General features: G+C 41.5%; 1 protein-coding gene across 1 annotated transcript in view; it reads left to right on the top strand.

Annotated features, from left to right (window-relative positions):
* AKNA (AT-hook transcription factor) overlaps positions 1–9,223 on the top strand; it is a 65,430-nt gene extending 56,207 nt beyond the window's left edge. Inside the window, exons 17-21 of the mRNA XM_044659775.1 lie at positions 2,831–2,956; positions 4,453–4,548; positions 5,038–5,154; positions 5,383–5,590; positions 7,874–9,223. Coding sequence (XP_044515710.1) covers positions 2,831–2,956; positions 4,453–4,548; positions 5,038–5,154; positions 5,383–5,590; positions 7,874–8,165 — 839 coding nt within the window. The 3' untranslated portion in view covers positions 8,166–9,223. The remainder of the gene's footprint in view (positions 1–2,830; positions 2,957–4,452; positions 4,549–5,037; positions 5,155–5,382; positions 5,591–7,873) is intronic.
* Positions 9,224–13,978: the final 4,755 nt, after the last annotated feature.

A 13,978-nucleotide genomic window follows, 5' to 3' on the forward strand; every position in this document is an offset into this window, starting at 1 on the left:
CAGTAAAATAGTAGAGCAAGAATTTGAGTCCAGGTCCTGTAGCTCCAAAATCTTGTGCTTTTTCTTCTGTATTATGCTGATCCCTTAGGGTAGGGACTGGGCTGTTTTTCATTTTTCAACAAACATACATTAAATATCTACTGTGTACTAGGCATCTTGCTAAACACTAGAGATAATAGTGACAAAAATGAAACAGCCCCTGACATGACAAGTTTATAGTTTATTGGGGGGGGAGAGCATCTCTACCCAGATAAGTATGAACAATATATATATATATATACACATATATACATATATATGTCAATACAGAGAAATTGGGGATGCAGTAGGGCAGAAAATAGCAACTATAGGGATCAGGATCTGTATCCTATAGGAAGTAGTTCCTATAGGATACAGAGAGAGAACAAACATTCCAGGAATAGGGAACCAGCCTGGGAAGAGTTAGAGAAGCAAGAGATGGAACGTCATATTGGAAGAGAGGAAAAGGATAAGTTTGACTGTAACAGAGTATAAAAAAAAGTGCAATGTGAGATTTGTTTGAAAAGATGGATCTCAAATTAAAAATTAATTTATTTGTTACATTAAAGTTCCCAGGTATCTCCCTCCCTTCCCTCCCTGCACTGGAGAAGGTAAAATTGACCCCCCCCAAAAAAAAAGGATATATAAAGCTATGTCTTGCTTATTTCTATTTATCAGTTTTTCCTCTGGAGGTGGACATACACAAGTTATTCTTCGAACAATAATTCTGTTGCTATATATGATGTTCTCTTGGTTCTGCTCATTTCACTCTTCATAATTTCATGTGGGTCTTTCCATTTTTTTAAACCTTACTTGCCATCTTAGAACCAATACTACATATTGGTTCTAAGGCAGAAGAGGAGGTTAAGTAACTTGCTCAGGGTCACACAGCTAGGGAGTGTCTGGGGCTATAAATGAACCCAGGACCTCCTATCTACAGGCCTGGCTCTCTCTTCACTGAGCCACTTAGCTGCTCTCTTCCATGTGTTTAAAGATTAACCTGGGCAGCTGGGTAGCTCAGTGGAGTGAGAGTCAGGCCTAGAGACAGGAGGTCCTAGGTTCAAACCCGGCCTCAGCCACTTCCCAGCTGTGTGACCCTGGGCAAGTCACTTGACCCACATTCCCCACCCTTACCAATCTTCCACCTATGAGACAATACACCGAAGTACAAGGGTTTAAAAAAAAAAAAAAAAAGATTAACCTGCTCATCATTTCTTATAGTGTGGTAGTATTCCATCACAATCATATACCTCAACTTGGTTAACAATTCCCCAATTGATAGGCATCCTCTCAATTTCTAGTTCTTTGCCATCACAAAGAGAGTCACAGAAAGATTGTGACAAGCTTACATGCCAAATAGGGGAGTTTGGTATTTTATCCTTAAGGCAAATGGGAGTCATTGAAACATCTTGAGCAGAGGAGTGACCTGGTCAGATCTGTCCTTTGTGATGATCAATTTTGCAGTTGGGTGGAGGACAGATTTGAGAGAAGAGAGCCTAACAGCAAAGAAGACAATTGGGAGGCTGTTGTAATGTTCAGGCAAGAGATGATGAGGACCTGAACTAAAGTGATGACTGGGTGACTGAAAGGGAGGAGACAGATGCAAGAGATGTCATAGAGTTGAATCAGAAGGACTTAGTAACTGATTGGATATGAGAAGTAAGAATGAAGAAGTGAGGTTGACTCCAAGGTTTCTAATCTGGGTGCCTGGAAGGTTGGTGGTACTTTCCACAGAAACAGGACCGTTAGGAAGACTGTGTGTTGGGGGAGGGGGGGGGCGAGCAGGAAATGTTTTGACCATGTTGAGTTTGAGATGCCTTTGGGACATCTAAATGGAGCTGTCCAACCTTCAGTTTAATTCAGATTAGCTTCATTTGAACATCACTATGTCCTAATTCCTAATCCAACCAACTACATGGTAAGGTATGACCCTTTAAAGGTAAAACAGCTTCATAGCTGGGTACTATCTCAGACATGAGATCATTGGCATGCTTAATGCCTTTCCCCTCTTTCCCTCTCCCCTTCTTCTTCTCTCTCTCTCTCTCTCTCTCTCTCTCTCTCTCTCTCTCTCTCTCTCTCTCTCTCTCCCCTACCTCCCCTTTCCTTGATTTTTAGAATGGTGGGTTTTAGAAAAGTGAGAAGAAAGGTTGTAGCAGAGGAGATGTGGAAAACTGATCAACACCAATCTCTTCCTCACACATGACACTATTTTGCACCTCTCAAGTGCATGTAACAAGGGGTTTGCAATTTTATTAATAATCACTCACATTTCTTTACAACTTACAAAGTACTTTCCTCACAACAGCCCTGAAAGGCAGATAAGTCATTACTCTCACACTTTCCTTTTGACAAATAGGAAAGCTGATTCTTAAAGAAGCTGAGAGAATTACCCAAAGTAAATACAGCTCAAAGTGATAGAATCAGAATCCAAACCAAAGTTTTGAGTGATCTCACTATTCTTTTCAAGACTTCACACTTTCTTTTCATTCCTTTTGGGGAGCTATGATTCTTAACATATGTAGAAAAGATCTTGCAATTTTATTCCATATCTTCCTTCCTTCCCTGATTCCCTCATCTTCTCTGTGGCCTTATCCTCCAGGGCCCTCTCTTTTCTGACTAATCCTGAATCTAAGCAGCAGAATATACTGCTTCCCCTCAGGAAATATACTTTCATCAGGCAGAAATTTCAGGGTACATTCTTCCTGCACTACAACCCATGCTGTACTCTAGGGAAGGACCCTTCTCAGTGAGAGTTTTGCTACTCACACCTCTGATGATTTATTCTGGTTCTCTTGGACTCCGTTCATTTCAGGTTCTGAATCAGAACAGTCTGGATCCAGGATCCAGGCTGAGGAGAGCAGAGCTGGAGAGCAGAGCAGAAGAGAAGGCTCCAGAGGGAAGCAAAAAGGCACAATCTGTTTCTTGGGCCACTACACAGGTAGGATAAGAAAGGAAGCACTCACTACACTGACGTAGGAATTCAAGACCTTTCTTATCTCATATTTTCCCATTTGCTGAAACCCAGTCCATTGGCCTTGAGACCAGTCTAAGTGAAGTATTGGGAAGATCTTAATTAAGAAAAAAGAGCAGGGGCAGCTAGGTGATTCAGTGGATTGAGAGCCAAGCCTAGAGATGGGAAGTCCTAGGTTCAAATGTGACCCTAGATACTTCCTAGCTGTATGACCCTGGGCAAGTCACTTGACCCCCATTGCCTAGCCCTTACCACTCTTCTGCCTTGGAACCAATGTACAGTATTGATTCTAAGATGGAAGATAAGGGTTTAAAAAAAATTAAAAAGAGGACTATAAAAAAATATGTAAAGGATATGTGGTCTTAGTGAAAATAATGAATCTCATTGATCATGAATACTAAACAACTAACAACAAAGTAAGAAAAACTACAATAATCTAAGTGTATTAGGCATATTAATTAGGATTGCTTATGTGAATTGCTTACAATTTATGCATCAATAGAATGTAATAAAAATGATTATAATGTATCATTAAATTTATGTCCTACCACTCTTGTTAGGATAAAACAGATAATGAAACACACTCCCCCCCTCTTAGCACAGAGGCAAGGGTCTATGCTAAAAGCTTGTTGAATTATACCATCAGACTCAGTCATTCCATCAGTTGTTTTTGCTTAACTGTTTTTCATCATAAAAAGGGAGGGTTCAATTTAGGGTGGAGGGAGAGATTGGTAACTAGAAGTGACCAACATACAATCAAAAGGCCTCAATAAAACTTATGTTATAAATTAAAAAAGGAAGGAAAGACAGAAAAATGGGACCCAGGGATCTCTCCCATTAAACCCTTCTGCTCCCTGATGTTGGCTCTCACACCGTTTCAGGTTGTGGCACAAATGAATATCTTTTGTCCTCTGCTGTTCCTTTCTCATTTCCTTTTGTTCGACTCCTGACTTTCAGGAAAACAAATAGGCAGAAGGTTTTGAGAAACTGAGGCAAACTCTAAAAGGGATGTTCACTCTGGGAGAAAGGGTAGCATATACAGATGATACAGTGGAAAGAGGGACTAGGTTTGGAATAAGAGGACCAACCGCAACCTTAGACAAGTCACTTAATGTCTCTGAGCCTCAATTATCTTAATTGTAAAATCACAGAGTTGGTCTGGATGACTTCTGAGGTCTTTTTCATGGTTCTAAATCTATAATCCAGTGGGCCAGGGATACAATTAGAGTCATTCTTGCCCAAACCAGCACCCAGAGTCATTCTAACCCAAACAGGACTGGCAATTTGATTTTCTGATTTAAAATAAATGCCATATTGACCAATAACCAACAGATGACAAGCCTGTTCCATACTCAGGACTCTTTTTACTTGTGAAAAATGATTTCATTGTGGACTTTTGATTTCTAGTTCTGTACCCATTTCAAAGGTGGCAAATAATTACCATGTTTGCTTTGTGTCCCTAGGTCACGAATATTCTGTCACATCCTCCCAGCACAACCAGACAGACAACAATTCTCTCTCTTGCTCCTGCTGTCACTCAGTGAGGAAGAAAATTTCTGGTAATCACTCAATCAACAAAGTATTATTTTAAATAATTATTTGCCAGACACTGTGCTATGTGCCAGACACTGTGTGTGCTGAGGGTATCAAAACAAGAATTAAACTTCCTACCCTTATATTCTACCAGATGGGCAGAGTACCTTCCTCATATGCCAGTGTTTTATCCATAGATGTTTCTGTCTAAAACTGCCTCCATTAACTGAGATTGAGAAACCATGGATGTTTAGAGTTAAGATCACTAAGAAAAACTTCCACCGAGGCAACAAAATTAGTTCTGTCCTATCTCTTCCACCAGCCGTGCTACCGTCCTACCCCAACACATCCTTAGATGCCAGGAACATGCCACATTCTTTCCCTAGTATGACCTTAGAACGAGCCCCAACTTGCCCCAGGAGAGGACAGGCTCTTTTTTAAATCACAATTCTTCTGTCCACAGGGTAAAGTCAAGGTCCCGTGGCGTACTTTAATGACTGTTTTTCATTTTATAGATAATGCTCCCTGCAAAGATTCAGAGAAAACATTTCCCCGTGACAGCCTCAAGAAGACCCAGTGTCCAATGTGTCATAGACCCAGGAGTCCCACAGAGAGAGGCAAGGAGCCCTCTGGTAAGATAGAAATTTTTTTTCTTGCTCCTTCCCCTCCTAAAACAATGCTTATCCCAATGAATTTAAGATTCTTATCTATAATTCTCTGTTTTGTAAAAAGCCTTTTTAATGGGAGTAAATCAGTTTCTAATCAGCATTTGTACTCTGGAAGATGAAACCTTAGTGATGCTATAATCCCAGGTCCATCTCTATATGCCTGACTGTCTTGGGTCCTCACCCTCCCCACAGGGATAGACAAGAGCACACAAAAGGGAACATCTCTAAGTTCTGGCCCGATGATTCGCAAGCCTGAGCAGCGACAGCAGCAATCAGCTCCTCCATCGCTTTCTCAGCCCCCCGCAGTGTGGTACCTCGCATCTCCGCTCCAGGCTCCGGCGGGGGCGGCCGTCGCTTATGTCCCGTCGGTTCCGGTGGTGCCTTATTCACCCTCCAGACTGTAAGAACCTCTCTCTTCTCCTTCCACGTGTTCTCGGGCTCTTTTGTCCTGGCCGCTGAGCCGGGCAGAGAGCAAGTATGTCTTTCTCCTCTTTGCTACATGACACTGACAGCCGGGTCCTCGTTAATGTGAACAAGGAATCCTCTGGAGTGGTCACATTATTTGAATTCACTCTATTCAAAAATCTAGCCTAGCTAATTACTTTAGTTAACCAGAGAGTTCTAATTTAATTTGACAGACCTTTATTAGATGATGGAAGGACCTCTGAGCATCAAAGGAGATAATACAAGTGGTTCCAAAAGCTTGGTGCTGTTTTAAGCTTCACTCACCATCACACTAAGACTTTTGAGACACCAAACATATTCTGTGTATAATAACACTTTGCAAACTTTTAAACCTATGAGCTCCTGATGAGAAACATTTTCTACCATTGTACATCAGGACCTGCTCAATAAAAATCTTAGGGAGGTGCAGAGAGGAGATCAAGAGATCAAATTATAAGATTATAGAATGGTAGATTTAGAAATCGGAAAGGGGCCTTGTTTTTTGTTGTTTAGTTATTTTTTCAGTTGTATCTGACTCTTTATGGTCCCATTGAGGGTTTTCTTAGCAAAGGTGCTGGAGTGGTTTGCCATTTCCTTCTCCAGCTCAATTTACAGATGAGGAAACTGAGGCAAACAGGGCAAAGTGACTTGTCCAGAGTTACACAGCTAGTAAGTGTGAAGCCACATTTGAACTCAGATCTTCCTGACTCCAAGCCTGGTACTCTATGCACTATGCTACTTTGGGAAGGGGATCTAAAAGGTTTCTTATTCCATCCCTCTCTTTTTTTTTAATTAGATCTTTCTCTCTTGCTCAAACTAGAAATGTAGCAGAAGACCCTTGCAGTCCTGAACCCACTTCTGATTGGCCAGATGCTTTGACCTGATCCATTTTTTTTTCAGATCTAGGTTTAATTTGCTCCATCTTAGATAGCTGGGGATCCCCCTACTCCTTCTAGGGGCTCAGCATATTGGAACCAAACTTGATGCAAATAATTGATTACCTTGAGCCATGTGGCATCTCAGAAACTCCTGAGCCTCAAGTAATCTACAGGTGTGGACCACCACACTGGGCCCTCATTTTGCAGATGAGGAAACTGAGTCCCAATGATGTTAAGTTTCTTATCTAAGATTGCACAGTCAGTATGTATCAGAGGCAAAATTTGAACCTAGATCTTCCTGACATTGAGACACTCTATTTTGTGTCCTCTCCCCAACATATAAATGTTATAATTTTCTATGATTTGCAAAATCCTCAAAAATCGGGGTCAAATAAAGTTCATGAAGAACCTTTGCCACCACCCCCTCCCACATACCTCCTACTTTTTTTTTCTACTGATGATTTGATTAGATTAGAGAGGCAGCAATAGTGTGGTTCTTAAAAGCATCTTGAACAAGCTACCTAAGAGCTAGGCCATATTTACTTATCCCTCTTTAAGCTTCAGTTTTTTTTCCTTTATTAATGAGGAAATGAAAGTTTGGTGGGTTTCCATGATCTCTTCTAGGTCTCATATTCTAGAACCAACTTAATTGAATGATTTGACTTACTGGCTTATTTTGGGGTTAAAAGACGACCTCAGTTTGATTCTTCTTTTTTTTTTTTTTTTTTAATAAATTTTACCTTCTTAATATCAGTTCTAAGACAGAAGAGGGGCTGGGCAATTGGGGTTAAGTGACTTGCCCAGGGTCCCATAGCTAGGAAGTGCCCGAGGCCAGATTTGAAGGTTTGATTCTAATGTACCAATTCTTTCGACTTTGAGCAAGTCCTATAAGTCTTTTTCCTGCTATCTCAACAAAGACAGACTAGAAGAGCTCTGAGGTTTCTTCTACATCTTATGTTTCTCTAAATTGAGAGATCAGAATTTAGTCTCCTCTTTTTTCTCCTCTCCTGACAGGGGGTTAATGAGCAGTAGCCTAGTCACAAATCCAAGAGAAAAAAGAAATGGGCCAGAGTCTCTATAGGACTGAGTGTCAAATTTCAAAAGAGCAAAAAAAAAAAAAAAAATGGACAATTGTTTATTGTCAATAATGGATCATTGCCACTTCCTAGGTCAAAACCTTCTGATCCTTGTGTACTCCATCCACTGACCAGGAGTCCAGGAATGTATAATCCAAGCATCCTGTGCTTCATTATATTTGGCTTATCCAAGATTGATGGCCCAGCAGAAAGGGATCATTTGCGGTGCGGGCAGTGACATCCTTGTGGTGCTTACCATTTACTTCTTTGCATCTCCCTCCCCAGGTACTATTCTCCAGCAGCACCTACCTCAGCCTCCCCCCCTCCACATTACCCCAGTGGTAAAAAGCCAGCCGAGGTGAGACCCTTGACTCAGAACCGAGGAACTCCGACTCCAACCGCAGGTCACCGTGGCTCCTCGGAGTTGGATCTCATTGACTTGAATCACCTCAGCCAGTCCCTGAGCCAAGCCGTGGAAGCAGCCAGAAATGTGGAGCTCACCACCAAGCAGATGACCCGGTCTCTGTCCGCTGACCTGCACAGAGCCCGGGGTCTGAGGGGATCCTGCCTCTTTTGACAGGAACTGACCTAACCGAGGAGGGGGTAAGAGGGCAGGGCATCTGACCTGTTTCATCTAGCATGGTAAACTTCTTGGAAGAGCAAACACATGTTCTGGAAATAATAGGGGAAAATCCCTCAGTTGGAAGCTAAATTGGCAGCAGATGGCTGGCTTATTTTTTTTTAACTTTTGGGGGTGGGGGTCTTTTAATGAGAGAACAGTATTTTTCCAAATAAAACAGAGAATTCTGGGGCTTTCTGTCAGAAGTCAGTCACCAGCAGTGATGCTGAGAATGAACTCTGTACACAAGGAACTCTGGGAATAGCCTTTCCTTCCAAACTTGTACTTTCCTGCCTCCAGCTAATGATGCCTTTTTTTTAAAGGCCAAGCTGCCTTGTCTCTGGTCTCCACGAGGAGTCTGTATGAGTCCTTCAAGAGTCAAGGAGAAGAGGGGGCTTGCAAGGGGCGGATGTGTATGGAGAAAGGAAGTGTTTGGGAGGATGTAGCCATTGCCAACTCCTGCAGAGACAAAAGCTGTTTAAGGAAAAAAGGGCGCTTTGCTGGCAGCTTCTGCACTATTTTTGGAGTCTGGTTGGGCAGAGGCCTCGGGATTTTCAAGGCAGCAGACACTCAACCTTCAGTTTTTGCCAGAAAGAAGAGCTTCCCCATCAGTCTATTTGGAGCCAGTGTTTCAGAAGTCTTTTTTTTTCCTTCTGCAAGGATTCCTCCTGGTACCTCCTCCTATACCTTCCCCCTTCCTATGGATTTATTTGGCATTTATCTGATTGGAACTGAGCCAGTTCCTAAGGGTTTTTGGGTACAGACTGTTGCACTGAGGGATCCCATAGTCCCCTGCATTAATGCTTACCTCAGCATTCCTAGAATGCATAGCATAGATGGCATTTGTATATTTGAAGTATTTTTAAACCTAATTTTAATTCCAAAGGTTAATGAAGAAAAATGAATGCTGATTTTTTTTAAAGAAAAAACAAAACAAATAAAAATGTGTCTGGTGTGTTTTGTCATCTTGATTTCCTAAGTTATGATTGCACTGAAAATAGAGGCAAAGCAAGGGAGTAGGGGGCTTCATTTCTTACAGCCAGTCTCTGAATAATTCTTTGCAGAAATATTGGAGTCATGCCTTCCCTTTCTTCTGGCACTCAATTTGCCTTTCATTCCTCAAATTGTCTCTTCTCGTTGCTTTATTCTCTCTATTCATCCTTTCCTCTTCCCCTTTTGGACACTGAAATGAATTCCTTTGGAAAGCAAAGGCAGCTTCTAGTCCTTTCCTGTCTTAGCTGTGATCTGCTTTTACACAGTCCAAAAGGTTCATTGACTTAAAGTTGGAAATAGGATTCTTTCCTGTAGATGCTAGGCTACTGTGTTGTGAAGGCATTCAGAATCTGAGTTTCACAAGTGTGTTACACTTTTGAGGGAAGAGGGCTGTTGAGTGGGTAGGGAGAGAGCTGAAGGGGAAGTTTAACTAGAACTCCAGTGCCCATGTACAGTATTTACATTAGAAATAAACTTTAAGGGGGCAGCTGGGTGGCTCAGTGGATTGAGAGCCAAGCCTAGAGATGGGAGGTCCTGGTTCAAATCCTACCTCAGACACTTCCTAGCTGTGTGACCCTGGGCAAGTCACTTAACCCCCATTGCCTACCCTTACCGCTCTTCTGCCTTGGAACCAATAGGTTTTAAATTAAACACACACACACACACACACAACCTTTAAGGATTAAGTTCTCAACAAAAACCAGACATTCTATTTTTTATCTGTAAATCCCCTTTATTTCTGAATGACCTTCCTTCACCATGCAGCAAGCCATCTTTTATAACAAAAACAAAAACAAGCAATTAAAACCAGCCTGCACAGCAACAAGATTTGACAGTATATGCAATATTCTACAACCATAGTTCCCCATACATACAATTTCTCATCTCTTCAGGGACAAGTTTCATAATAAACATCCAAAACCTATTCCCCATCCCCACCCCCTGATTCCTTATTCCCATCCCCCTCATCCCTTCCACCCCAAAGTCTCATGCAGACATCCCCTAATTTTACTATGTTCTCTAGAATGCCTATTCCATAGACAACAAACTTTCCTTTGTCCTAAACCTCCTCATTCCTAACTACTAGCTATTCCAGAAACCTGGCTTCTCCCTGATAAGATAATCTCCCTCTCCACCCTTTTCAGTGACTTCACCCTCACTCATTCTCCTTGGCTCAAATGGTTGAGTTGGGAGAGTTGGAACACTACCTCCCCATGGCCATTTCCAGGTTCTCCTTCGTCCATCACTCAGTGGCTTCTCTTCCTCTGAGGTTCATGCAATTCATATCTAGCAACCAATTAAAATTCTCATAGCTGTGCCCTACAACCCCCTCAGTTTCTCTCCACTCCCTTTCCTTGAGTTTTATACTCACAATTTTTCTCTTCTCCCCAATGCCTACCCTCATAATAGGGAACTTCAACAAGCATTTTTACTCTCCTCAAACACTAAGTCTCAGTTCTTCAACCTACTCACTTCCCAGGAACAGCTTTTCTCTACCCCAGGCATACACAAAGGTGGTCACACCCTTAACCTTGCCATTACCTCCAAATTCAGCACTTCTGTGTTCAAGAACTCTGAAGCACCCCTAGACAGTTATAATTACCTTTTCACCTCTTCTTCTACCTCACCTTACAAAACCCCACTCTTCAGCCTTAACCATCACCTCTAATTCTTTGACACCCTCGAATCTCTCCTAGACCATCTCCTCTGCACTAGCCATCTTGACCCAAAAGTGAACCAATTCATCTTTACACCATCTTTCTCTCTTGAAGCCCCAGCCTCCTTATATCACCCATTATGTCCAGCTGAGTGTTATCCTTGGATTGCTGCCACTATTACCTTTGGTCCTGCACACAAGCTGTGAATGAAGATAGAAAAAATCAGGCAACCATTCTGAATGAATGCATTGCAAATTTTTTTACACAATATTAACTGGTCCCACACTGATGCTGGGTAATCTACCACACATCCTGTTTTGACTTATCTCACTCTTCATAGGAACTGTCCCAAACCTTATCTTTCCTCAAACTTCCCAAGGATTTCTTCCCCCAACTTTCTAAACTGAGAACTTTGCTTCAAATTTTAGAGAAAAAATTGAGGCCGTTTGCTGTGAGCTACCTCTTCTGCCCTTTTCATCTCATCACTGAAGATGCCTTTTGCCATTGTCTCCTCCTTTACCCTTGTCGCATGATGAAGTGGCCTTACTCTTTCCCAAGGCTAATCTATTTCTTCAACAGATCCCATTCTTTCTTCCAACAGATTGCCCCTTCTGGTATCCTCACTCTTTTATTTATTTCCAACCCCTCCCTCTACTGCCTATAGACATGCTCATGTCTCCATCTTGAAAATACCTTCTTCACTTGATTTTTCCATTCCTACCATCATCCTATGTCTCTTCTCCTCTTTGTAGCCAAACTCCTTGACAAGGCCATCTATAATAGGTGACTTTACTTTCTGTCTTCTCATTCTCTTCTTAACCCCTTTTAATCCAGTTTCCAAACATATCATTCCACTGAAACTGTTCTCTTCAAAGAACAAAGATCTTAGTTGCCGAATTTATTGCCCTGTTCTTTATCCTCATTCTCCTTGAGCTCTCTGCTGCTTTTGACACTTATTCACTCTCAATTTAATGCTCTCTTTTCTCTACAAAATGTCTTCAGGACATCACTTTCCTAGTTTCCCTCCTATTTATTTGATCACTCTTTCTCTCTTTTGGTGAATTCTCTTCCAGATCATTCCCTCTAACCTTAGGTGTCCATCAGGGTCTCTCCTGGGTCCTCTTCTTCTATATTATTTCACTTGGTGATCTCATCTACTCTCATAGATTTAATTGCCATCTCTATGCTGATGATCTCAACTCTATCTACCCTCCTCCAGACTCTCCAGTGACCTCTAACTCACATCTCCAACTGCCTTGCAGATATCTTGAATTGAATTTTCAGTAGGCACCTTAAACTTAACATGTCCAAAACTGAACTCATTATCTTTCCCCTTAGATCATATTCTTCCTCCTATCTTATCCATTACTACAGAGGCAACACCATCTTCCAGTCCCTCAGACTCACAGTCTGAATCATCCTAGACTCCTCACTATCTCACTCCCCACCACCATTTCCAGACTGTTGCCAATGCCTGCTGATTTCACCTTCTCTTGAATACACCCCCTTCTCTCCTCTGACACTGGATTATTATAAAAGTCTGCTGATGGGTCTTCCTGTGTCAAGTCTTTTCCCCACTCGTGTCCATCCTCCATTCAGCCACTAAAATCATTTTCCTAATGCAAAATCTGACCATGTCATCCCACTTTACTCAAAAACTTTCAGTAGCTCCCTATTGCCTTCAAGGTCAAATAGGAAAGGCTCTATTTGGCATTCAAAGACTTTATTGACTTAGACCACTCCTACCTTTCCAGGTTTTCTTATACTTAATTCCTGACATGTACTCTTTAGTTCAAAGACCCTGGCCTCCTGGCTATTACATGAAGAAGATACTCCATCTCTTGGCTCCAAGCATATTCTCTAGATTTCCCCTATGCCTGGAACACTCTCCTTCCTTTGTCCCCTTTGCTGACCTCCCTAGCTTTAAGTCCCAAATAAAATTCTTTTACTGGAGGCCTTCCCCAATCCATCTTAATTCTAGTGCCTTCCCTCTCTATTATTTCCTACTTATCCTGTACATAGTTTGCTTTGTATATATTTGTTTGCATGCTGTCTCTTCTATTAGATTGTAAACTCCTTGGGACCAGGGAATGTTTTTTCCCTCTTTTTGTAACCCCAGCACTTAGCACAGTGCCTGGCATATGCTAGGTGCTTAATAAATATTGATTGATTGATACAAGTATTCAGCTATTTTTCTTTCCATTTACACTGATGCATTCAATAACATATACACTTCATCTTAAAAAAGTGATTTCATTATCTTTTGACTTTTACTCACCTACATTTTTCCAATGTACTATTGCTTAAAAAGCACTATCATTTGATCTTCATGTTGATCTATGAGTAAAGCAGGACAGCTTGCCATTCCCATTTCACAGATATAAGATTTAAATTAGTGTCCAACAGTCCAAGTATTAATTTTATAAAGTTTATTAATAATCACTTGAAGTAGAAGGAATAAAAAGGAAATAGAAGTATAAAAACTTAATTACCTAACAAAAGTAAACCCATGTGAGTAAGTTCTCCTGGCTCTCAAAAAGCCCAAGTCTACAGCTGCCTGTCATTACAAGAAGAGAGAGCGAGAGGCATGGCTACACAAAATGTATATCCTCCCTACATCAGCACATAATGTGAGAAGGAGAATGAGGTGCTGGGAATGGTAGTTCTGGGGTTCAGATTCCAATTACACACAGATGAGGCACAGAATTCAGAGTAGTTAAGTACTTTATCCAAGGTCACATATGGAAATGGAATTGGCACTCCTGACTCCTAGTTTAAATTAATGCTGCTTCCTCTATATCTTGATACCTCAAAAAAACATTTCTGTCAAAGGTGTGGCATCTTAAGCATTTGACCAAAAACATTGATTTCAGTACTTTTTCTGCCTATGTATTCTCTTAAGGACCAGAAGAATCAAATGGAGATGCCTGGCTAGTGCCAGGCTCTGGGAGACACAGCATCATCCTACCCCAGCTGTGAGTGGCATAACTCCAAGTATCCCAATAGAACATTTTTGAAAGGGTCAGGGCAGATGAGGGGAACTAGGTCCACATTTTCTCAGACTTTCAGGAACAGAGAGGGCCACTCTGGGAACTTACTCCTACTTTTTAGTAGGAAGTG

The sequence above is a fragment of the Gracilinanus agilis genome, chromosome 2, assembly GCF_016433145.1.
Source record: "Gracilinanus agilis isolate LMUSP501 chromosome 2, AgileGrace, whole genome shotgun sequence".
Taxonomy (NCBI): Eukaryota; Metazoa; Chordata; class Mammalia; order Didelphimorphia; family Didelphidae; genus Gracilinanus; species Gracilinanus agilis.